This window comes from Barbus barbus (genome assembly GCF_936440315.1).
Source record: "Barbus barbus genome assembly, chromosome: 24".
NCBI classification, from domain to species: domain Eukaryota; kingdom Metazoa; phylum Chordata; class Actinopteri; order Cypriniformes; family Cyprinidae; genus Barbus; species Barbus barbus.
Window position 1 is genome coordinate 29,794,762 of NC_136752.1, and position 27,740 is coordinate 29,822,501.

At 37.7% G+C, this 27,740-nt stretch overlaps 1 protein-coding gene across 1 annotated transcript in view; it reads left to right on the top strand.

Moving 5' to 3' along the window:
* Nucleotides 1–27,740, top strand: part of LOC306843535 (MAM domain-containing glycosylphosphatidylinositol anchor protein 2-like) — a gene marked incomplete at both ends in the record, with an annotated part of 198,681 nt that overhangs the window by 38,966 nt on the left and 131,975 nt on the right. Inside the window, one exon of the mRNA XM_079375063.1 lies at nucleotides 22,569–22,708. Within this exon, the coding sequence (XP_079231189.1) occupies nucleotides 22,569–22,708 (140 nt within the window). The remainder of the gene's footprint in view (nucleotides 1–22,568; nucleotides 22,709–27,740) is intronic.

Below are 27,740 nucleotides of genomic sequence, written 5' to 3' on the forward strand. Positions count from 1 at the left end.
GCCATAAGAGGGGAAAATTCCACCTGGGGGCCTGGAGGAAAGCCAACTATCTGCCGTCCATCCGTCCGTCCATCTGTTCGTCCAACAGCTAGAAGAGCAACATGGCCGAGTCTAAGTCACTTGAAGAGTTGAAAATGGAGCGAACAACAGTGAAGAGACTTTTTTCTCGACTTACCAACAATATAATGAGGACCCACATGGAGATGTCTGTGGAGGAGCTACAAAGTAATTTCAAAAGACTCACAACAGAGGGCTCCAAAGTGATGGATGTAAATGAGGAGATTGAGGCTGTTTACATTGCGCAGTGCGAGGAGACTGATGCAGAGGGCGCACCTGAGTTAAGCGACCAGCAGAGAGCCGACCTCGAGAAGACGGAGAAAGAGTGTGAGCAGAAGTTAAAAGAGGTAAAGCACCTAATCCAAGAGACACTATGGGCCTCATTTGGTGAGAGGGAATTGATTCTCGCTCTAGAAACTGCAGAGGCAGAGTGCGAGAATGTCTCTTCCATTCAGCCTGACACACCCCTGGAGGCATATGACTTTATGCTCCACCATTTAGAGAAGTTGGTGCATAAAGCCAAAGAAGCGCACCAGACCTGGAACCGTTGGGCTCCACTAGTCGAGAAGCAAAACTTAAATTGTCGGCTAAGGAAGCTAGAAACCCGCCTTCCTAAGCTGGTGTCAGGAAAGGCCACCCTGATTAAAGCAGCAAGAATTAAAGAGGACACTAACAGAGTACCTGTCACAGCCCACAGCGCAGCCTCTGTTGCTGCAATAAAGCTTAAAGCCACAGCTTTACCAAAGTTTACTGGCAGCCAGCGTGAGTATTACAGATGGAGAAAAGAATGGGAGGCTCTGCAGAAGCAAGGCGAACCAACTGGGTCCATGGAGGTGAAGAAATTCCAACTGCTTGATAGCCTCGATGAAAGAGTGGCCAAAGATCTGCGCCTGTCTACTTACACCTCAGCAGACGAGATCTTCAGAGTCCTGGAGAACCGCTATGGGAACCAAGCCACTATCGCCATAGAGGTTGTCGAAGAGCTATATGCTATCCCACCTGTTCGTGGTAACCAGCCGAGAAGAATCGTAGAGCTCATCCAAGCAGTTGGAAAAGCCCTCTATGATTTAAATGAATTGGACAATGCAGATGCCATAAAAAACCCACTAGTAATAAAATCTATCGAAAGCAAATTGCCAGAGTCCCTAAAGAAAGATTGGCTTACACACGCTGCTGACCAGAACAACGCTGTGAACCACCAGAACCGTTTTGACAAGTTATTTGCATATCTCCAATCCCAAGAGTCCATTTATGAGCAGTTAGAGCAGTTAAGAGACATCGACTTTACCAAGGAGAAGACCAGGTTTCAAACAAAGTATGCCCGAACAAAGACAACCAACTCCAGCAGTGCATCAGCAGGCTGCATTATCTGTGGAGACCCAAAGCACAAAAGAAAGCTCTATATCTGCAGAAGGTTTAGAACCACCACAAAGCTTCAGGAGAAGAAGGACGCAGTGCAACAGCTCGGAGCTTGTAAGAGGTGCCTCGAAGTCCACGACGAACCCTGCAGAAAATCTACTTACCTGTGTGGGAATCCAGAGTGCAGAGACCAACACCATTACCTTCTCTGTCCCTTGTCCAGACATCTGTCCCAAAGACCCAAGTTTGGTCTAGTGAGAGCTGAGGGGAGAAGATGCACCGAGGCCCAGGAAGAGTTCCTCTCTAAACTTCCACCTGAACTTGCGCAGCAGGGTCGCGATGCCTTCTGCAACATCGCATCCCGAGCATACAACTCTACTGCAGCAAAGAGAGGCCTTCTGGAGGAGCTTGGTCTGCACGAGTACCCCGTGATCCTGATGCTCCTTGACGTCACCGCCAATGACGGGCAAAGAATCGGGACACTTATTGACCTGGCATCTGACACGAATTATATAACTCATAAAGCTGCAAACAAACTGAATCTCCGCAGTGAAGATGTCGAACTAGTCGTCCATGGCGTCGGGGGGATGAAGGTGTCTGTTGCAACCAAGCGTTACCTCCTCAAGATCCGTATCAGCACGTTAAGAGGGACCCTCAAGTCTCACCAACTGATCTGCTACGGACTTGACAGAATTGCAGAAGTGCACAGACATATTCCACCTAATAAGCTGCAGGAGATCTTCCCTGATGTTCCACTCAAAGACCTTATTAGACCCAGAGAGATCCAGCTTTTGATCAGCCATAAAGAAGGCCAGCTGGTGCCCCAAAAAGTCCGCTCTATTGGTGACTTGGTGCTCTGGGATGGTCCACTCGGCAAGACAATAGGGGGCACGCATCCAGATCTCTTCGAGGAAGTCATCTTTAAGGCCCACACGTCTAAGACTCACTTTGCGAGATCTATGAGAACTGCAGCAGTTAAGTATCGAGAGTTTGCAGCAGACCCAGCTCCCTGCCAGTATCCTGACCACCACGAAGCCCAGTCTAACACCGCCACCAGCAGCAGAGACTTTCTGAAGTGGTGGAGGTGGGAAAGTATTGGAGCCGCCTGCCAGCCGAGATGTGGAGGGTGTCGTTGTGGGAACTGCCAGCCAGGGGGTAAAGAAATGACGCTTGCAGAAGAAAGGGAGATGGAGCTTGTGAAAAATGGCTTGACATACACAACTGGAGATGATCACAGCACTGAACCACACTGGCACGCTAAGTATCCGTGGGCAGAAGATCCAGCAACTCTACCAAACAACAAGAAAGCAGTAGAAGCAACATTCCTCAGAATTGAGAAGCAGCTGTCTAAAGAACCTGAGTGGAAGACGGCCTATACTGCGCAAATCCATGAGATGGTGAACAACAGAGCTGCAATAAAGCTGTCCGAAGACGTCCTGCAAAGTTGGACCGGGCCAGTGTGGTACATAAGCCATCTCATCGCACCGAATCCACACTCAGTCTCTACCCCAATCAGACTAGTGTGGAACAGCAGCCAAAAGTACAGGGGTCTTAGTTTGAACGACATTCTCATCAAAGGTCCTGATGTCCTGAACCCTATCAGAGCTGTCCTGCTGAGGTTCCGAACTGGTGTCTATGCTGCCCTTGGTGACATCCGCAAGATGTATAACTCCGTCTGGCTGGAAGATCGAGAGGTCCACCTGCACAGATTCTTGTGGCGTAACAGTGAAGATGCTGAAATAGAGGATTATGCCATTACAAGAGTCAACATCGGAGATAAACCTGCCGGTTGCATAGCCCAAGTCGCCATGCGAGAGACTGCAAACTTGCCTTCATTCAGTCACTTCAAAGAAGAGAGACGTGTGCTGGAAGAAGATGCCTACGTCGATGACATTCTGACTTCGTACAACGACCTTGACCATCTGAAATGCCTCACAGCTAACATCAAGCACATCCTGAAAGCTGGAGGATTTTACATGAAGCCCTGGGTCTACTCTTTTCAAAGTGGGAGGAAAGATCCCAAGAGTGAGATGCCCAGAACAGGACCAGAGACTATGATCCTGCCAAACCAGCTGATGGGAGACGACAACAAAGCCCTTGGCCTTGGTTACACCATCGATGATGACAAGCTTCATGTTATGGTTGCAGTGAACTTTTCGAAGAAAAAGAGGAAGATGCGTCTTGGTCAAAATCTGTTGAGAGAAGAAGTTAGAAGTCAAACTCCTGATCCACTCACTAGAAGAGAGCTTCTAAGCCAAGTTTCTGGCCTGTACGACCCACTCGGCCTTGTGACTCCTGTTAAGCAAAAGGGTGCCATTCTGGTCAGGAGAGCTTTTCAAGAAGCCAAAGTAAGGTACTGCTTAGAAGATACGTGGGACGCTGCCTTGTCTGAAGGTCTCCGAGAAGATGCTATAAAGCTATTAGAAGAATATGCTGACCTGAGCCAACTTCGCTTCGCCAGATCCCTGACTCCGCCAGATTTCTGTGCAAAGCCCAGTGCCATCACTTTCTCTGATGGCAGCGAACACTCATACGGAGCAGTGATGTATCTTCGCTGGAGCTGTAGCCATGATGTCGTTGTGAGACTGGTCGAATCTAAAGCCAAGCTGACCCCTCTCGACCACAGAGGCGATCCTGTGAAAGCTGAGATGTGTGGAGCCGTATTTGCAGCCCGCCTCAAGACCTACTTCCAGAGACACTGCCGACTCCAGGTCGAGAAATGGTATCATCTTGTCGATAGTCAGACCGTCCTAGGCGCAATACAGCGTGAGAGTTATGGCTACCAGACCTTCTTCGCAAACCGTGTTGGCGAGATTCAGAGCAGCACCGACGTCCAGGACTGGTGGTGGATTCCAGGGCTAGCAAACATTGCAGACATCATTACTAGAGGGGCCAATCCAGATACCCTAACTGAGGACTCCGAGTGGCAGTCGGGTCCGAAGTTCCTCCAACTTCCTGACGATGAGTGGCCGAAGAAATCCGCTAGAGATGTCGCAGCCCAAGCCCGAGACAAAGTTACAAAGATCCAGAAAAAGACCTTTGTAGCAGTACTTACCAGAAGTCGCCTGAAGACTGCACACGATCCAGCATACGATCTAGCCCGGGTAGAGTCCAGAAGACCACTAGCAGGAGGCGCAATTCGACAGCTCATCGATAATAGGCGCTTCAGCAACCTGAGAAGGCTGGTCGGGACCGTGGCGTGGATCTGGAGAGCAGCTAAAAAGTTCCTGAGTGCCAAGAGTAGAGACCAAGAAAAGTGGGAGGCAGTACCATCCTCAGGTGTCCTTACAGTCAATGAGAGACGAGACGTGTTCCGAGATCTTTGCTTAGCAGCACAAGAGGGTGTTGATTTCCCAAGTGCCACAATAGACAGACTAGTCGTCTACAGGGACCAGACAAGTGGACTTCTGGTTTGTGGTGGCAGAGTCCAGACCTTCGGAAAAGACCACAAAGCTGTTCCTCTTCTACCATTCCAAGCTTGGTTATCCACCCTGCTAGCCAGAGAAGCACACAGCGAGGGACATGATGGAGTGGCGGGAACTCTACTGCGTATAAGAAAGAAGGCGTGGGTCATAAGAGGAAGAATTATTGCCCGAAAAGTCGTTGATAAGTGTATCGTCTGCAGGAAAGTAAAAGCAAGAACCTGCAGGCAGATAATGGGAAGCTTACCTGAAGAGAGGTTAGGTCCTGCTGCACCATTTGAGTTCACGTCTGTTGACCTGTTTGGACCTTACCTTGTAAAGGATGATGTCAAAAAGAGAGTAACTATGAAAGTATGGGGCGTCGTATTTTGCTGTATGGCCAGCCGAGCCGTCCATGTTGAGTTGGCAAACACATTATCAACAGGGAGCTTTCTGCTTACCTACCAGAGGTTCACCGCTGTCCGAGGCCATCCCCGGAAAATCTGGTCTGATCCTGGTACGAACTTTGTTGGAGCAAAATCTGTCCTAAAAGAAATGTACACTTACCTGAATCAACAGAATAAAGAATCGCTTGAAGAGTATGCTGCCAGAAATGAGACCACCTGGACGTGGAAAATTCTCCCAGCTGATTCACCTCACCGAAATGGGGCCGCTGAAGCTGCTGTTAGAGTCACTAAGAGAGCTCTCCAAAGTCTTGGAAATGTAGAAGGCCTTACCTTTAGTGAGTTCCTGACTGCGCTCCAGCTAGCTGCCAATCTTGCTAATGAGAGACCCATCGACGCTAGAGTTCAGAGCCGAGAAGAGCGTATCCAGTACATCACGCCGAATAATCTGTTGCTTGGTCGAGCCACACAGAGTGGAGACTTTAAAATTGTCGACTACACCATTTTTCCATTCAAAAGACTCCAAGAAGTACAAACTATAGTCAACAACTTCTGGAAGTCCTGGAGCCAACTCGCTGGTCCGAACCTGTTCATTCGCAGTAAGTGGCATACTGCTGAAAGGAACGTTGCCGTTGGAGACATAGTTTGGCTCTGTGACCAAAACGCACTGAGAGGGCAGTTCAAACTTGGAAGAGTCGTCGGCGTGAATTCTGATTCCAGAAGTATTGTTCGAGATGTTTATGTGAGGGTCTCTCTAAGCTCCAGCATTTCGGTGAGAAATCCAAAACCGGGTACCAGAGATCCCGGATCGAGTACCATTTTGCATCGGGATGTCCGGCGCCTTGTGGTCCTCGTACCGGTGGAAGATCAGGTCGGAGACCAGCCCAATTAAGAGTGCGACCTTTCCGGGCATCGCCACGTAAAAGATCGAGTGGGAGGTGTCGCGCTAACCCGGTGGAGGTGTGGCTGTCTTCCGTGTACTCGTCATTTCTTTCTCCTGCATGCCGCCTCCCCTGCGCGCGCTCTGCATTGTTAGCCCGCACGTGACTGTGCGCGCACTTTGGTGCGGGCTCAACCAGGTGAACTGAGTTGGGGAAATTAGAAGTTCGCGCCCAGTTCAGTGTTTCAAATATGTGCATTAGTCATTTGACTGGTGTGCGACGGACAGAGGTCGGCAGAGGCACAAACTCATTCACTGTGAGGAACTGGGACTTTTTGATTATGACGGGCTATCGGTAAGCTCACGTGGACTCTTGTTTAATAGACTCTCGTTTGGATACTTTGTTTGTTTGGTATTTAATGTGGGGAATGTGTAAATGTTACAGATAACGTTTGAAAGTAATTATTACTGCATGGTTTAAAGAGATACTGATAACTGATAAGACCAAATGCTTAGAATTGGTATAGTGTTGCTTGTAACATGCAGAGTAAAAGACCAAGCTGTGTTGCCTGTAAAAATGCATTTGACCTTTTCTGTGTTGCTGTGTTTCTGTGTATTTAAAATGTTTGTGTTTTATTTACTTAAAGGTTTTTCACCTGTTACATCTGATCCTACTACATTGCCACATGAAGTGATCAAAATAAATATTGCTCTGAGTGAAATCCCAAGTCTGGTCCTTTTCAAGTGTGGGCACCTCACAGTAAAATACACTTGACAGTTTGACAGCAGGTGCTGCAAATGCTCACAATGCAAACAAGTAAATAAACGCACTGCAAATGCTCACAATACAACCAAATAAAGAATTTTATTTGCAGCGCATTTCTTTGTTTGGTTGTGTTGTGAGCATTTGCAGCATGTGTGTTGTTAAATTGATGAAGTTGTTTTCTTAATTTGCAGGTGTTTTTTTCTATTTGCAGCGCTTTGAGCTCTCTTGGCCACCGTACAAAATAGTTTAAGACATGCTCTCCTCTCATAACATTTGCGTATGAAAGGGAAACTCCTAAAAATGCATATTCAATAAGGTCAGGTGCAAAAATAACTGTGTCCACGCCTTTTCGGCGCTAATTAGTCACTGCGCGTCTTTAGTAAATCCTGACAGTACTATTTTAGCGACAAAAGACGGTTTGCGCTGGTGCAAGCTGTTAGTGAAACTGGCCTAAAAGTACAATTGCAGGGCATTTTATTAATAAATATGAAAATGTATTTGTAATATACTTAGGATGAAATAAATGTATTTCAAATACACTGAAGTATATTTATTTTTCACTAGGGTGAGCAGGTTTAAAACACGTGATAACGATAAAGCAACAGTAGCCCGATCATTCAGATAGGTGATTAATTAAACACTGCATTCTCTTAACAGCAGGTCAACATAAAATATGTTACATATGTTATCACTACTGATGAACGAGTCAGTCTAATGCAAACAATACTTCGTGATATAGATGAAGTGATATTGATATACATATTGTATATGTTAAATATTCATCCAAATTATGGTGAAAACCAAAACATTTTTATGTTAAAATAACATTTTGTTCAAAATCCTGCTGAAAAAAACAACAGAAACCATCACAGAAAAGTCTAATGGTTTCCACTACAAATACCATTACAAACAATCAACTTTTGACCATTAAAACCATTCAAAAAATGGTTTTCTGCAGTGTGTTTTGGGACATATTCTATTAGGATTTATTGGTTTTAACAAGCCATCAATAGAAGGTGACCAATTACCAGTAGAGACCAACAGGGTCCATTACTGTTTCCATTAAAACCAATACAAGTCTCATTATAACCAGTAAAACCATTACAAATTTTGTAATGATGTCTATTGTTTTTTGTTTTTTTCATTAAATGCTTACTAAACTGGCCAATGGAACGAACCGATCTCAATGTCTGATGATGCTTTCAGTTTTTAAAATCCATTTTAGAGTAAATGCAGCATTGAAAATCAACACACAACTCTTTTAGCGATATCCCATCATCCTCTCTGGCCCTTGGAGCACAACAGCAGCTCGTCTCCATCAGTTAAAGCCCTAAAAGTCACAGTTAATCACAAGAGGTCTTTAAACTGATGAAGAGTTCAATTACGAGCGCGTGATGCTGATCAGAAGGAACGGATCACAGAAAGTCCTGATTAAAGCACGTGATGCATTAAAGCAGCACAGATAAACCGGAAGCAGTGCTCCAGCGTTTGTTTAGCAAACACAGAAAGCAGGACGGAGATGCTGCGAAACGCGCCAGGAGCACCACTGCAAAGGTGCGATTGCATAATTACATCTATGGAGGAATAATTACATCCTCGCAAATGCGTGTAATTGCTCTGGGACGATCACGCTAGAGCATAATAACCGCTAGAGGACACACAGCAAATTAAACACGTCAGACCTCCTTCATTCACACGTCTGACGGGTTCTTTGGGTCAAAAACTGAACTGTTTAAAGCCTGTTTGAGATCTGAACATTCAACATCATCAGACGAACTCAATATTCGTTTCAGGCGTGCCGTTCTGGAGTTACGAGACAACAATCATTTGGTCAATTTCTAATTACCAATGAATAAAATCAACTATATTTGTGCATTTTCTGAAGAAAATAAATGTCAGTACAGTTCCTACATTTGAACTGAACCGAGGAAGCAAACAGGATGCAGAATTACAATTAAAATTTTAATGCAAGCAGAATTAAAAAGAGTTGAAACGCAAATAATAGTCATTTTTAGCTAGAAAAGCATTTACTTTTTAATATAAGTATCTTTTTATGGTATTAAATATTAATTATTTTGGTGCATATAAATAAAAATGATTAAACAACATTATTTTAAATGTATAAATTGAAACGAAAATGAGATTTCATTAAGGCAACATTTCTCATTTTTATTTAGTTTAATTTGATGTACTAAAATAACTGAAACTAAAACTGAAATGAATATATAGATGTAAAAAACTGACAAACTAAATTAATAAAACTAACTAAAATTAAAAATGAAAACAGATAATAAATATATAATAAAAACAATAATAGTATCTCAATGATCATAAACATTGATATGCATTCTGATAAATATACTTTAAATAAAGTTAATGCAAAATGCTATTTAATGGCGACTAAAGAACATTTATGATACTACATTTTCTCAATTTATTCACATTTGACAGTTTTACAAAATATTGGACTTCAGTGTTTCTACTTCAACATTTTAAGTTTAATTCAATGTGTTGTTTCCGTGTAATCATTTGTGAAATTAATTGTACATTGATTTTTTTTTTCAGTATACAACAAAAGGTAAAAGAACGAAATACATCTCTAACAATCTTAATCATGTGGATTCACTTTAATCAGGATAAAAACAGTATAAAATTGCTCTTCCATATCCTGATTTCCAAGAAACACTAGTGAAAGCAAATCAGATGAAACATGTGTGATCGAATCAGATCTTCCTCTGATAGTGTGTGGATTCGCTCTCAAACAATGAGCAGATCACGGGAGCATGAAATTGAGTCGGACGAAGCACCGACGGAGACAAAGCAGCACAGAAACCCCGGCGCGGTCTGTTCTGTAACGGATTCAGATCCAGCCGAGACCTCCACCTACAGCCAGAGAAGCAATTTGAGCAGAAATGTGATGTGGGTCAGATGATGATTGCCGGAGCGCTTTTACAACACAGCACCATTAAACAGCTTTTCTTACACACAAACAGGCCAAACTACACATTAACAGAACTGGGCTGACCTGCAGAAGCTGTAAGACATTTTCTCAACAAAAACCATCAGAAAACACAACAGGTCTAGACTGTATTGTTTTTAACTTAATGCAACGTTCATGGCATGAGGCGGAAAAACAACCGGATGCAAAGAAAATAAATGTGACCCTGCAGCACAAAACCAGTAACACAGGTATATTTGTAGCAATAGCCAAAAACACACTGTATTGGTCAAAATGATCGATTTTTTCTTTTATGCCAAAAATCATTATAGATCATGTTCCATGAAGATATTTTGTAAGTTTCCAACCGTAAATATATCAAAACTTAATTTTTGATTAGTAATATGCATTGCTAAGAACTTCATTTGAACAACTTTAAAGGAGATTTTCTCAATATTTAGATTTTTTTGCTCCCTCAGATTCCAGATTTTATAATAGTTGTATCTCAGACAAATATTGTCCTATCATAACAAACCATACATCAATGGAGAGATTATTTATTCAGCTTTCAGATGATGTAGAAATCTCAATTTCTAAAAATGGACCAGGGTTTTGTGCTCCAGGGTCACAAAATATAAAATATTAAGTTATAACAGAAACGAGATCTAGATAAAATCACTACTCAATCGTTCTGACCAAACAAACCGCATGTAAGAGACCTACAGACAACAACAACAACAAAATATTGTATCCTTAGAGATGAAAATATTCCATCAGTCCTTCACTTTCATAAAAAAAGACACATTTTTCCCCATTTTAATTTAAAAAATGTATTTTTGTTTTTACTTGTGTAACAATGTATCTTGAGTGAAACACTGGCAATAAAAATATTAATAAAAAATTACTTGAGATGCAAAATTGTATAAGAAAAGACTTGTTTTTAGAGTATGAATACTGCATTTATTTATGTATTTTTTTATTTTAAGTTCATTGTTAGTTTTCTTGTTTGAAAAGCAATCTTAAGAAACTGTGCTAAAACATGCAAAACATACATACATACTATATACTGACGGTAAATAAAGACAATGATTTCCTTTCATGTTTAATAAAGAAAATTAACATCACATAAAATCACCAATCACCAAACAAACTACATGAAAGAGAACCAGAGAAAATCATCAGATCAGGGACTAAATGAAGTTTAAAATGACATTTCTGCATCTAATTGGGGTGAATGACAAAGAAATGAAGAATCACAAATTCAGGGATGAAAATATTCCATCAGTCCTTCACTTTCACCAATGATACAGTTTCCTAGAGAAATGTGACGCTTTCATTTTAATAATCTGTGTATCTTTAAATTATAATCAGTAAGTCTCGAGTTATCTGTCAGTAATATGTTAATAGATTTTAACTACACTTAGTATGAAATAAATGTATTTTAAATATATTACTTTTTTCAGACTTTCTTTAGACGTTTGAAGCCATTCAAAAGCAAGTCAACACGAAAGAGTTTTCAATGCAGTACTCGTGTGCTGTGATAGATCGTTTCTTTGCGCGCACACACATACGCAAAAAACGCTTGGCTCAGATTGAGTCCTATTTCTTGCCTGCTTGAGCAAATGCACAGAATATTATGTTAATGGATGTTTTGACGAGTATCTAAACGCGATTGTTTTCCGACCCGCTCTTCACCCCAAACCGGAACAGGTTCACGACTTCTTCCACAAAATGCTCTGAAGTGGCATTTAGATGTGTTTGCACACTGTTTAATGCAGGACATGAATGCATTTAACCTGCAGTTACACATGCATAAATAATGTGTTTATAAATTAAGCATAAAACATTGAATAAATTAATTCAATATTAAAAAGAAACTTTAGGCCTAAATGTGAAATTAAAATCGCCAGTAGGTGGCAGCAAGTCACTGTTAATAAGTGAGTCATTGCGATTGAACCGAATCATTTAAACGGTTGATTCATTCAGGAACGAATCACCGTCATGTTGCTCAGAGACACAAAACAGCGTTGTGGCTGTGTTTTGAATTTCTTTTGTTGAAATAGTGCAAAAACCGTCAGTAATAATGTCTAAAATGTAAGACTCTTAATTAACTTGTTTACTGAACTGTTGTGAAAAAAACTAAAAAAATCAATATTACATTTGTAATCGTAATTTTTGTAGAAAAACGGCACTCTTGGTGAGATATTGATGAACTATATGAAATTATATAAATATAAATTTTCTGTCCCCATATCTTGAATTTTGTTATCATTCTAAATGCATTTCTAAATGCATATCATTCTAAATGCATTCAGGGTCTAGACTTTGATATGTCAAAGTCTAGACCCTGAATATAAGATGACCACGTTTTTTCAGATGTAGTTCCAAGAAAAAAACATTGTCTTATATTCGGGTCAATACGGTACTCGATAATGTCAAATCTCACTTCGTTAAAACAACAATTACGATAGGTGCGTTCGACTTAACGAGCCGCTGTGCAGATTTGTCAAATTCTGACTTGAAGCAGTGCATGCCGGTTAGAAATTTAGTCCGACTTGAGACGGCGCCGACGCCACGTGACAGCAAGAGGATTTCGAGAGCAGCCAGTTGACTCAGCCGGCGCAGCTTCTCCAGAATGATCAGTGTATGACATCAAAGCACCGCGAGAGCGATTCGAAAGCGTAAGGATCCATCTGCTCTCTTATCGCTCTCGCGGTGCTTTGATGTCATACACTGATCATTCTGCGCAACGCCGCTTCAAGTCCAACGCGCCTCTTAACTCACCCTTAGATATACAGTAGCCATGTGGTTACATGAAAATAAGACTTAAAATGGACTGAAAACATGATTTGTGGGAGTAATCAGATTGGTTAAATTTGAAGTAAATCTCCGTGTCTGTGACCAATATTTACCGAGCTTTGATGACTGATGATCCAAAAAATTAAAACATAGCTAAAAGTTAATTATTAAAAATGATAGCTGAACATAAGTTCACAAAATATATTGTTTAAATTGTTAGTGCCTTGAGTTATTATATTGGAATAAATGTAAAATGCAGAAAAACAGTAACTTGATGAGATTCATACATGGCTTTAATTAGTAGAATTTTTATTGTTACTGTAAAAATATAAAATAGAATTGTTTTTTTCTGATAGTGTAAGTAGTGTAAGTAACTAAGAAAATGTGATTGGGACATTAATTTACATTTGATTAAGAAAAATTAAAAAAATAAACTTTTTGCCTCCTCATTTCAAAGCAGCACGGCACTTTAAGACAACTTTATAGTTATTGTTGGTGTGAACGGGACGTTTGTGTTTGTATGATTTTCCTCTTCCAGATCATCTCAGTGTCGTCTCATCTTTATTGACATCATGATTGTATTCATCCATCGGTGTATGCATCCATCCATTGTTTTTCTGTTTGTCTCATTTTTCTGCGTCTCTCTTACGCTCAGCTGCTTATCGTCGTAGCGTTGGGCGGTTTTTCATCGATGTTTGACTAACGGTCGTCCGCCGCGTGTTTACGGAGCCACGGATCTGATTTACAGCTGTTTGAGACTCATTCTCCTGTCATCTCATTGGCATTGGAACATTTAAATCCAGCGGCGAGCGCGTTTGTCTTCTTGGAGGAGCTGTGTGGACTAGCTAGATTATTCCAGGATAAATCACTCCATTCCGTCGCTGAGGCTGATGGGAGAATATATTCACTGAGGAAGTGTTATTGATCAGGAGGCTGGATGTTCTCAGTTACATCTTTGGTTTGTTAGGAGAAGAAAATGAGTCGGTAATGGGCCACAGTCATAGCTGTAATACAGTGTGACCATAGAGCTGAAATTAAAGAATAAACTGAGAGTTTTATTAGTCTCATTGCTGTTAGTATTTCTTTCTTTCTTTCTTTCTTTAATAAACTTCAGATGTTGCAAATAACCTTTAAGAGTTTAATGTAAGTAAAAAAAATAAATAAGAATTCTTCTGTAATAATTTGGTTTTCCACAGTGATATGAATATGTGTGAAATTCATCCTCAAAGTATTTTCTAATAAACACACAGGGTTCAGTCCAGTGTTTCTAATGATCCTCTGGCCCATTGTGCTGGTTTGTGTGGGTTTATGCTGGTTTGTGTGGGTTTATGCTGGTTTGTGTGGGTTTATGCTGGTTTTTGTGGGTTTATGCGTGCGTTTTGCTGGTTTGTGTGGGTTTATGCGTGAGTTGTGCTGGTTTGTGTGGGTTTATGCTGGTTTGTGTGGGTTTATGCTGGTTTGTGTGGGTTTATGCTGGTTTTTGTGAGTTTATGCATGTTTTGCTGGTTTTTGTGGGTTTATGCATGAGTTGTGCTGGTTGGTGTGGGTTTATGCTGGTTTTTGTGGGTTTATGCACGAGTTGTGCTGGTTGGTGTGGGTTTATGCTGGTTTGTGTGGGTTTATGCTGGTTTTTGTGGGTTTATGCGTGCGTTTTGCTGGTTTTTGTGGGTTTATGCATGAGTTGTGCTGGTTGGTGTGGGTTTATGCTGGTTTTTGTGGGTTTATGCATGAGTTGTGCTGGTTGGTGTGGGTTTATGCTGGTTTGTGTGGGTTTATGCTGGTTTTTGTGGGTTTATGCGTGCGTTTTGCTGGTTTTTGTGGGTTTATGCATGAGTTGTGCTGGTTGGTGTGGGCTTATGCTGGTTTTTGTGGGTTTATGCGTGCGTTTTGCTGTTTTGTGTGGGTTTATGCTGGTTTGTGTGGGTTTATGTGTGTTGTGCTGGTTTTTGTGGGTTTATACTGGTTTGTATGGGTTTATGTGTGGGTTGTGCTGGTTTGTGCTGTTTTATGTAGGTTTATGTATGTGTTGTGTGTGATTTTGTGGGTTTATGCATGTGTTATGCATGATTGTTTGTTTTTTGGGCATCTGCGGAGCCGGATAAAAGCCGTGTTGGCTGATCTGAGCTCATAACTCTCCAGTGATGGTCTGTTAGCGTCCAACTCTTTAATGAAGTGCTGGAGAGCCGGATTCATGTTTCCACTGAAGACAAACGTCTCTGTCTCTGTCTCTGTCTGACCAACTGACTGAGTGCCATTCTTATCATCCGGTCCAGCGACTGATGCTTTGATGACCGGTCAATGATCTATAACCTTAGAACAGGCCTGATCCAAACCAAAACACCAAGATATTTCACTTTCACTGCAGGGAAATTGAGTAACGTAATGTGTCCATCACAGTGTTATCTTAGTATCACTGATACTATTACTGGTTTTGGTAATATTTAGAATTAAAGGGTTAGTTCACCCAAAAATGAAAATGAAATGTTTTACTCACCCTCGAGGCATCCTAGGTGTATATGACTTTCTTCTTTTAGACGAATCCAATCAGAGTTATATTAGAAATTGTCCTGGAAGTTCCAAGCTCTATCATTGCAGTCGGCGGGTGTTTATGTTCAACAGTCCAAGAGACGTTAAATAAAGTGCACGCATCCATAATAAAACGTGCCTCACACGGCTCCGGGGGGTGAATAAAGGCCTTCTGTAGGGAATCCATGTGTTTTTGTAAGAAAAATACCCCTATTTCAAACGTAATAAACACTTTTGTCTCACTTTTGAACTAACCCTTGAATTATTTAATTATGATGTTACTAATTTTAATATATATATTTTTATGTCTAAAATATTTTTTAATGTGTCTGTAGTTTTTATTAAGCTTTAGTTTTTAGTTTCAGTTAATTTAGTTTCAGTTATTTTAATACTTTAACATGAACTTGTGCACATATGATATAAGTTTTGTTTCATATTTTGTTTAATTATTTTTCAGGATTCACAGATAAATAGAAAGTTCAAAAGAACAGCATTTATTTGAAATAGAAATCTTTTGTAACATTATAAATGTCTTTAATGTCACTTTTGATCAATTTAATGCTTCCTTGATTAATAAATCAATTCATATTCGTATTCATAACGTATTAATTTCCTTACATAAAATGCACTTAACTATTTATATGACACAGTCTCTGACTTTCCAAATTATGATCTGTTTCTGACAGGAAATGAATTAGGATTCAGTAAGCTGCATTTTAATTCTGCCTCTTTGTTGCTGGCGTTCAGCGAGCGCAGATGAATATTCTTCATCAATACGTCAGCCTAATATATGCTGAGAGAGAAATTCATTTGAAAAAACAAAAATTCAATTACCAGTGACCTTTTCTGAGTAACCGAAGCTGCGTGCAACAAAACAATATCATGTCCACGTCTTGTTCTCTTTATTTTTTCCTCCGTGCTCCTGCTTAAATGTCAACCAGCCGTAAACAAATGAACGTCTTTTATAAATCAAAGTCTATAATAGGAGATGTGGTATTCTTCTGCGTTCAGACAGGTTGGTTTAATTTGAAAATAAAATAAAATAGTGAAACAAAAATGTATAAAATGAACGCTTAAATTTCAACCAGCGATTAACTATTGAAAGTCTTTTTTATAAATCAAAGTCTATTATAGGCAGGTTTAAAATAAAAAAATTAAATATATTAAAAAAATAAGAAAATAATTTAGACAGCGGGTTAAAAATATTAAAATAAAATAAAATATGTAATATATAACTATGAAACAAATAAAATAAAGCAAATGCTTAAATGTACCCCATAAGCAAATGAAATTTGTTTTATAAACCAAAGTCTGTAATAGAAGGTCTGTTATTTCTGTTAGTTCAGGCAGTTTGTTTATTGTGTAGTTTGTGATTTCAGTCTCGTCCGAATCCTGTGAGAATCAGAAAAATGACAAAAGCATCTTAAGTAGAGCGTTTGACAGTCTGACAGCCAAAGCAACACATTTAATGGCTTTATAATGTGACATCCAGAGGAAAACATCACTGTGAGCGGAGCGGGACTGATCTCGGACATTAACAAAAGATGGGGAAATTGAAATCTCCTAAAAGAGACAACAGATAATTAAAATGCAAATTGAAGGTGTTGCTTTAGATGTACAGTGTCAAGATGAACATGGCCATTTGAGTGCAATTTGCTGAAAATAAAGCACTACAGTGTTCCCTATCAAACCTGTTTGGAAAGGAAATTTGCTGACAGACTATTAAAGAGAGAGAAACTTACATAAACATGCTGCATTATTAAATGCGACTCTTCAGCCATCATGTTTGTAGGAAAACAGAACATGTTTTGATAGATCAAATGTACATACATGCATACAGTATTTTCTGTTTCTGGACATGTACGTTACTCATTTCTGTGGAATAAACAAACAGAACGTGATCCGAAGCATCTGACCTGCAGGATTCATGGACATATCCCATCATACTCCTGAAATCTCCTCTATAACATGTTTATTCATTATTGTGCCATTTAAACCAACACTTTCATCAAGGACAGAGACCATTGAGAGCCAGTATATTCTCTTTGCTAATATAATGTGTCATATTTCAATGTGAAGCTTAGTGTTCAAGTATATCAAATTTGAGCTGAAGGCAGGGAAACACCTTGGATGGCTGGTCCATCACAGAACTAAACTAAACTAACATACCCTAGGGTCACAGGGATGCTGGAGTCTATTTAATAAAGACAATTATGAAATAAATAAATACTCCATTCGTCCATCAATCAATCAATCTGCAATAATAATAATAATAATAATAAATAATAATTATTAAATAATAATAATTAAATAAAATAATTGAAATATTAAATTAAAGTAAATAAATTTAATTAAATAAAAAAATAAAAAATGAAATACAATAAATCTATCACAGGGCAATAATAAATACAATAATAAAGGAATACAGTTAAAATGAAACGCAAAAATAAAATAAGAAATAATAGTAAAATTAATTTAAAAATAAATAAAATAAAATACAAATAAAATAAATACAATAAATCCATCACAGGGATAATAAAGTCATGTAATTAAAATGAAATTAAATATAAAACGGATTCAGACTCACATGTGTTGACGATTCCTGCTGCAGCGTTTGAGCTGTTCTCACTCTCACTTTGGTCTGTTAGTAATGTGACGGATGGTGTTGTGATCTCTGCTCAGTTTGCAGTCTCTAATGTTTTAGCTTATGGGGATTTTATGAGGCCATTACACAAAGCGCTGCTGTGAAACTGCAGAATAAACCTATGAATTTGTTCCAATTCAAATTTCATTTCAGGAGCGGCTCACAACTTGAGATTTTTGGATCAGGATTCTTGGAGATTTTTGCAGGCTAAATATTTGAACAAACATGAGGCTTTTAAAGTTTAATCATGTGAGAGAAAGATCAGAAATGTAAATGCTCAGAGAAGCCAAGCAAACGTCTGCGTCCCATGTGAATGAATGTGTACTGAACACATCTGCTCACAAACACGAGACGACACACACTCATTCAACACGTGTTCCTGCTCTGATTCAGCCACGGTAATCTAAAGCAAAACATGTTTGTCTTCAGAAGCTTTCATTATAATAGCAGTGTTACACTGTAAAAAATAATACACTACATCTACTCAAAACAATTGTGCCAACAGATTACAAGCAATATTATTAACTAAATTCAACTACTATTGAGAATTGAGTTAGAATTAATCAAATTAATTCCTTAAAAATAAGCCATTTAAATTAAGTAGATGCATATAGCCCACACAAAAATATTAAGTAAAATTTAAACAAAAATATTGTTTTCATTGGAGCACTAGGCTAATGCATACTACTTAAAAAAATTTTGATTTAGCACAAAAAAGTATTTTTAATAAATGAATTAAAATATTTTTAATATGATTTCACATATGAATAACAGACACAGTCTTAAAGATTAAATACAAGCTTCTGCTTTACTGCCAACAACAGTTACAATAGCATCTATTAGCATTCTCAGACAGAATTAACTGTTATCCACAATTACTTACTATGAATTCAAGTCTGCAAAACAAAGGCTCTTTTTGTGTTTCTTTTTAGGTACCAATTGCTTAAAATACACAATGCAGTTACTTTTTTGGGTAATTTTTCTCTTTCTAGGCACAAAATGTTCAAATGTGTGAGGTATATGTTTGGCAGCATGGAACCACAGAACAGATAAAACCATTTTATTTTAAGACAGCAGTTTAGACCTGAGTGACTGGACTCTGTGACTGTTCAACGGCAGATCTAACGTTAAATAGTTTTAAAATGAACCCCTTCAAGCATTAATCGGTGTAAAACATGATTACCCATACTTTAGGAGCACCACCCTAGTTCAAACGTTAACACTAGGCCACAAAATAAGAATCCGTTGCCCAAGATCGGACACTGACTACAGCCATTATTAAACAATGTTGCTCATTGCTCATTTGTTAAGATAACATTAGTAAGCTACAAAAAAATATAGGCTACATGAACGAATTAGCATATTTGTTTTTTCAAGAGTACTATAAGTGGTGCAAGTGCACTACCACCAATCAGTTTTAAGCCAACTGTTATGAATGACGCCTATATGGACCATTTAAATAATTTACAACAGTTTTTTCTTATATAAATAAAATAATAGCCCATGCCTTTGTGTCATTTGGAGATGATTTATCCTCCCCTTCTACAGTCAAGTGTGATGTTCCACAGGGCTCTCTGCTGGGTCCTATCTATCTATCTATCTATCTATCTATCTATCTATCTATCTATCTATCTATCTATCTATCTATCTATCTATCTATCTATCTATCTATCTATCTATCTATCTATCTATCATCTGTCTGTCTGTCTGTCTGTCTGTCTGTCTGTCTGTCTGTCTGTCTGTCTGTCTGTCTGTCTGTCTGTCTGTCTGTCTATCTATCTATCTATCTATCTATCTATCTATCTATCTATCTATCTATCTATCTATCTATCTATCTATCTATCTGTCTGTCTGTCTGTCTATCTATACAACCCTATATAGGTCAAGCAGTTCGGAGAATGGATGGATTGTTTTATTTTATTATGTTTTTATCAAAATGTTAAACAATGTTAATTGTTTTCTTTTTAGTGTTAGTTAACAACAACAGCACTGGCTCAGTTTCTGTTGTGTGTGACGCTGCTGAGCACAGCATATATTTGTCATAGATAGTGTCATTGTGTTGTTGTTAATGATCCGTCAGGTTGGCTGTTGTTTGTTGTAATGTCAGTAATTGTGTCATTGTCTGCTGGAGTTCAGCACCCCTCATCCACATAATGAATTTCTCTTGACTTTGCTTTGTCGAACACAAACGTATGCTAAAAATAACACATTAAGCCTTTGGGATGACTGACTGTTGCCACGTTTGTGTTTACCAGTGAATATCTGGATAAATTATCCTCCTGTTTCTGCTTGAGATGTAAATGAGCGCATTGATGCAAAAACATCAAACCTCAATTAGACTCTAAATGCATGAAAGGGAAGCAGCACCTTTCTGCTCTAATGACTTTTTTGCACTTTAAAGTAAACGGATCAAATGGCGGAGTACGTCCTCAAAGACACACGCTGCTTCAAAGAAACGCGACGTGGTGTTAGTTGATTTGTATGGAAACAGATCGTGCCGGATGATTGATCAAAGGAGCAATTCACCTCGATATCTGTCGAAATTACTCAAGCCTCTGCATGCTGTTGCATTGTAAAGACTGTCTTTCGTCTGCTGTGTGGAAATAATCAGCATAGTGTTCCACAGAAAAAATTTAACTTAAATGAGTAAAATAAGGACCGTATGTGATTGTAATTTAGGACTATTTAATGACAGTACAAGCACAGATACCGAAACATGACATTTTATTTGTTCTTCATATGTGGCCTGGTCTCTGATTCTTGCATTTTTATGTTGAACTGTTTTAACAGCTACTGGCTCTCTAGAATGGATCCATGTGGAACAGATTTCTACATCCTACAGTGAACAAGCTGTTTGGAGAATGGGTGGATTATTTTCATTTTATTTTATTTTAGATTTTATTTTATTTTTAATGTCAGTTTTATATTTGTATATATACATAGTTTATTTTTAAAATATATTTTTATTTTGATAAAATATATATTTTAAATATTTTAAATATGTTTTATTTATTTTAATACATTTGTTCATATATTTATTATTTTATTTTTAATAGTAATTACATTCATTTAATATTAATATTTAATACGTGGACCGAGCAGTTGGAGAATGCTTGATTTTTTTTATTAATTATTGTTTTTATTTATTTATTACCATGCTTTTTTTATTTCATTTTTTAATCAATATTTTCCATATATAATTTATTTTATTATTTTTATTTTATCCAAAATGATCTTAATAGCTGCTGGCTGTGTAGGACAGATCTGCTGGGTTCATTGCATCCCTCCAGCATCTTCACTGCCATTTTCACGCTCAGTGTTATTGAACAGCTGTGATCTACACACACATACACGTACACACACACACACACACACACACACACATATATACACGTTTACAAGCACACACAGTATATACTTCATTCTGACATTAGTGATCTGTCTGAGCAAGCACAACTATCAGTTCACATGCAGTTACTTAAAGAGCTCTTGGGCATAAAAAGCAAATGATCTGAAGTGTCTGCTGGGTCAAAGGTGTTCAGCATTCCTCGTGCTCTTGTCGTCTCTCACAGGCCTTTTCCACACATAAATGCTATGACATTCATAAAACAACATGCTGAATGAGGCGATATTAATGAATGCATACAGTAATGTTTGTGATGACTCATAAATTTAACAAAATAAAATGCCATTTATTACTCCATAAAATGTATCATAGAGCTCAGCAGCGTGTCTGATGCTCTCTAATGTTCTTTGACCATATAAAACCTAAATGCTATTGAATTGGTAGTGAATAAATCCACCTTTTGCTGTTTTTGCACTGTCACTCTGCTCTTGTGGTGTTTATTTAATTTAATTTTACTTTAATGGCCTTCTCTTCCCATGAGGTTCAAAGCGTGACATTTGAGGTCATGTGTGTCGGCTGTGAGGCAGAGACATTTCAGGACACAAAACCAAATGCTGCTTTCTTCAGTATGAAAAACTAAATCCTGTTGTTTTTGTAGAGAAAAACAGCTGTGGTTAATAGAATAATTCTGTAAAAAACAGTAAATGTGTAAATATATTTGCAGAACAAGATGTGAGTTTCGGTTTAAAACGTTTATTTTGTTTGTAAATTACATTTTAAACCAGCAAATTTTACAGCCTTTTTTAAAGGATTGTTAATTGTAAATTGTTATGTATCTAAAATGAAAACAACAATAATAAAAAAAGTTAGTTGAAATAAAAATCCTGAATTTAATTCAGCTAGTTGCCCAATGCAACATTTCTTAAATTCATTTAACTTGATGTACAACAAACTTAAATGTAAATGAAATAAAAAAATAACAAAAAACTTATCGTTAACTGCATTTTTAGTCTTGTAGAGGACAGTAATTTTTTACCGTGTAGCATACAGTAGATGTGCAGCTGATACATGAGCAGAAATGAAGCACAGCCACCAATCAGTGCATACATATGAAGAAGCTTTAAACATGTGAAGGAGATCATCAATCATTCTTTTTTTTATTCTGCATTAAATCAGAGAGTCAGACTCTTGTGTGCACGATCATTGTTTAGTCATTGGCCAGCTTTTCTAGAGATTGTTAGATGTGAATTAGTCGTCTAGGTAGTCGTCATGTGATGCAGAGTGAAGTACGCTTGATAGCGCTCAATTCCAAATGCAGCTCAGTCATTCCACTCAAAAGACATCTGTGTTTATTTGATTAACAGTATGAGGATTCGTGCTTCAGTGAAGAGTGATGAGATGCGTGTTCGATGCATAATTGTGACGCTTTCCGTCTGTTCTCTTCACAGCACCTCCTACCGTCCGGATCGTGCACTCGGGTCACGCATGTAACGTGGAGGAGGAGCGTTACTCTGAGAGGGTTTACACCATAAGAGAGGGAGAGACGCTTGAGCTCACCTGCCTGGTCACCGGACATCCACGACCACAGGTGAGAAAGAAGAGCATTACTGACCAATCACATCCTGAACACGCAGATGATCAAAACCGATAGGGATGCACCGATATATCGGCTGATAATCGGTATCGGCATATAATCGGTATATGCTATCAATCAAAAGGAGGTGGAAATATGTGTCAGATTGCAGCTTATCTGTGAATGAAATGTCTCTAGGATTTAGGGTTGCCAAATTTAACACAATTATAATGCAGTCTCACTTTAAAAATAGTACTGTTAATGCAGATTCTATTTGACTCACTTGTAGTTTAAAGGGGCGATTCACCCAAATATGACCCTCGAGTTGTTCCAAACCTGTAACGCAAAAGAAGATATTTTGAAGAATATTAGTAACCAAATAGTTAATGGTAGTCAATGGCTTGGACAAAATACTATGGAAGTTGATGGCTACCGTCAACTTTTTGGTTACTAATATTCTTCAAAATATCTTCTTTGGTGTTCAATAGAAGAAGAAAAATCGTACAGATTTGCAATAACGTGAGAACGAGTAAATGATGACAGAATTTTCCATTTTGGGAACTGTCCCTTTAAGTCAGGGTAGCCAGGTCCACAATTTTCCCCACCACAAAACATTATTTGTAATGCGCCTCCCATCCAATAATAACAATGAGCTTTGTGTGTGCTTTGTGACTTCTAAAGGAAACAAAGACCTGGCTTTCAAATCCTGTACACTTTATCACAAAATTCAAACACTAAATGCCATTTTGATGTTTAAATGTGGTGTACCTGATCGCTGTAGTGACTCTGTTCAAACCTGATTCTCTTCCACCTTAATACAAGCTATAGTGCGAAATAAACATGAATGAACATCAGAAGGTGTTGAAAGATACATTACATTTTATCACTACATACTGAAATGAATCATGTCTCATGTAATCGATCAAGTGTTTCAATTGTTGATAAAACAGCTTGTGATCAATATGTCATAACGTCAATAACGTTGAATTTAAGTAGTTCAGTGTTCACAATTCGTTAATTAGCTATAAAAACACTAGATTGAGTTTATTTACTGTTAAGGATAGGGTACAATGGGGCTAAAGGCCCACCTTAAGAAAAAATGTACTATTCACTGCGCCTAAAATGTATAATTGCTGAAAAAATATATACGTTGGATTGAACATTAATGGACCAACTAATTCAAGTTGTTTATTTTGTTTAAAAATCTTATAAATGTATGAGGTGGCAAGGGGGGCCTTTTACCCCACACACGGGGTAAAAGGCCCACCAGCATGGGATAAAAGGCACACGGTATTGACAAAAATACTTCAGCTAAAATAATGTTTTGTTTAATAATGTCTAAGTTTCTTGTTAAAAACAATCACTTTAGCAAAGTCTGTACAGTTTTCTGCTTAATTTGAAAAAAATAAAATAAAATTTTGTTCAATAAATATAGGCCTACTGTCATTAAAATGTTAATATAAAAATATGTTTTAAAATACAGAAATAAAATCATTTTAATAAGTAAAGATTATCAAAATATTGAAGGAGATCCAATAATAATTGAAAATATATTTACAGTAGTAACAACAAATAATATTTTATTATATGATATGATTAATATTGTGTTTTTAAATATGGTGGTTTCATTCTAAACATGGTGATTATCTCTAATATGGACACATACATAATATATATGAATCTAACCGTGAATAATACATCTGAATCTAACCATGTCATGTGAACAAATGGAAAAGTCAGCAATCTATTAATGACCATGTTAATTACTGTGTGCCTTTAGCCCCAACAGCAGGGGCGCTTTTTACCTCAAATACATATTTTTACATATTCTTTCGTTATTTAAAAACTATTGCTTTAAATATCTTAAGCAAACCTTTGTCTCAAAATATATGCATTAATTAGCGATTCTCATTGCTACTTAAATCTACAACATTTTAATAAACATAAAATATTAGGTCAAGTAAGCACAGGATCAGCTTTACACTGCTGCGCACGATCACCTCAAAGATCAGACAAATAAACACGTGCATGTTGAAAAGTGAATGTTTTGCAAAGTGCTACGCCACGTTTTTGTGCCATCTAGTGGTTTAGATGAAAATAATATCAAAGGCGCCTTTTACCCTGGGGCGCCTTTAGCCCCGTTGGACCCTATATGTATGTTTAAAGAAATCTGATATGAGCAAGTTTTTTTATGAAACTGCCTTATGTGCAGTTGAGTTGTAATCAAACATATCGGTTTTTATTTGAGTGTGATTATTATATCTATATTTAAATATAACAGTTTGGGTTCTGTTGTTAATTTTATTCTCTAAGATTATAGTAATGTTTACAGCATTAGTTGGGAGAGATTTTTTTCTCCTTAAGAAAGCTAAACTATTGGTATCGGCTGATGTCATTATGAATAATCAGTTATCAGTATCGGTGGAGAAATTTTGTATCGGTGCCTCCCTTATAACCGTCATTGCTGAGACACTTTGTGTAGTGCTTCATGAGAACATTTACAAGCATTTAAAAACTTGCATGCTTCTTCAGATGCGGATGATTCATGAAGAAATAGGGTTTGCTTGAGGCATTACTGCATGAAAGTAGTCGACTAGTTAGCGTTTACCTGGTTTAAATGACAGGTCGTGCAGAAGACAGTATATGAGAAGAGCTGAATGAGACTTGATGCTGTATGTGTTGTCATGAACATGCAGGAACTGTCATGGTTACCTAGTTTGTTTGTTGGATTAAAACTGTATGCATTTGCAAAGCCAGGACGTCACCACTTCATATAGGAAAGGTATGTAAGCTTGTTCGTTAGTTGAAAACAGCATTGCTCTTAAAATTCAGCTTAGGTCTGTCATTAAATTAAAGTGATTATAAATTATGAATTTCATGTTTAACGATGTCAAGCTTTAATTTTGCTGGTGTTTGCCTCTCAAAACAGAGCTTTAGTGTCAAGTATCCCTCTTTGTAAACCACAGTGTTTTATCGATTAATGATATTTCTCTTGAACCCAAAATCCAATACATGTTGTCAAAACGGCCCTAGTATGAGTTTTTATATTTATAACATACGATATAGTAATATTTTCAGCATGGCTGCCAACAGTTCTGTTCAGCCACAGCTAGAGCTACGTACGTCTCTAAGCTACACACTGAATACTGAATGAATCCAGGAATTTGAACGAATTGGTTCAGTGATTCAGTGGCCCATTCTTGCTCGTTCATGAACGAATCAACTGTTTTGAATGAATCAGTTCAATGAACGCTTCTGTGATAAAGCAGTGATTTGCCACCACTTACTGGCGGCATTAATGCCATAGAGTAGGTATATAATTTCATTTCATATTTCTATATTCAATTTTTTTTCCCAATAGAACAAACAAAAAACAAAAACAAAACAAAAAGCTTTGGCAGACCTTAAATGCACAGCTGTCAATTTAGTTGTTATTAAGTTAAAATCAAAGAAATCAATAAGTTACAGGAGAAGATACATAAACATTAACAGCAATAAGCTTCTTGTTTTGAGCCATGATGACTATAATAGTTTTCAAGAACAATGTAGGCAATCATGCAAAGTGAAAGAAACAGTCCAAATAGGGTGTCTATATCCGATGAAAATTTTGGTTCCATTTTATTTCTGATATAAGGGGTGATTTGTAGTCAGCATATTATTTTAAACTGAATAGCATGTTTTGTTACACACTGAAATTATTTATCGTGCTCCCAGACTGAATCCCAGGCTTCGCTGGAGATATTTAGTGCAAAATCATTTTCAAACATCTGTTAAATATTGTCTGTGTCTCCTAGGATGGTCAAACTCAATATAACATAAATATGAATTACATATTTTTATCTTGTATTTTTATTAATATTTTCTCAATTACAGACTTATCGGTATACAAAGTAGTATTTTGCCTATTTTCAAAATGTTATATTTAAAACATTATTATTTAAAATATTTCAATATTAAAAATGTATGATAAAAAAGTTAATTTCTGAGGAAAGATGAATAAGGTCGTGTGGCAAAAATATATTTGTTCCTGTTTGATACTGTGACTTGACTTGAGTTCAGCATACCGTCTCTGGAGTGAGGGAATATGATGGTCTTTATGAATGTGTGTGTTCATCTGCTCTCGCTGGCGCTGTAATCCGCTCGACTGCGGTGGGTTTGTTCCTCACATACAGTATTTCCCAGCTGAATATGACCAACCGGATAAACGCTGCAAACCCAGAATATATCCATTCGCAGGGCCAGATCAAGCGGAAGGGCTTTCTTTGGCTCGGTTGACAGATCTGATGCGATGTTGGATGGCGGAGGAACTTTATACCGTACTGCTGCATTCCAGTATTCAGACTTAAGATTAGACCGTTACACATACAGAATTCTAGAATTATAATAAAGAGTTATTTTAAAAGCCCCACCAGGATATTTTTTATAAGTATTGCATCTCAAATGCGCTGTTTTGCTGCAGCTTTTCGCAGATGTGACAATGCCATTTTTATGCAACATTTTTTGATGTTCAACGGGCAAATACCATCTGGCTTTTTGGACCCTTAAATTATTATTATTATTATTATTATTTTATATTTTATGTTGTTGTGTTTTAATATTTTATTTTATTTTATTTTATTTTATTTTATTTTATTTTATTTTATTTTATTTTGATTCAGGCCATTTTCATTGCATTCATGCTGAGATAAAAGTCAATTATGATTGAGTATTTCCTGATATTCTACATAAGTCTTATTGCAATGCAATGTTTATGCAACATTTTGTGTTGTTTTGCTTTAAAAACAAACCATGCATTTTGGCTCCCGGTTAATTGATTGATTGATTGATTGATTGATTCCTTCCTTCCTTCCTTCTACATATGCAAAGACATGCAAGTTCAGTTGAACAAAAAATAAAATTGGATGCAAAAGTCCAAGCCTAACATATATCATTAAAAACAAAGGTCTAAAATAAACTTTATGCTGATAGCTAGAGATTTTTTTTTGGCCATTAATATTTCCTTTTTTTTTTTAAATGGCATTTTTCATGATGAAGTCATTTTTGACCA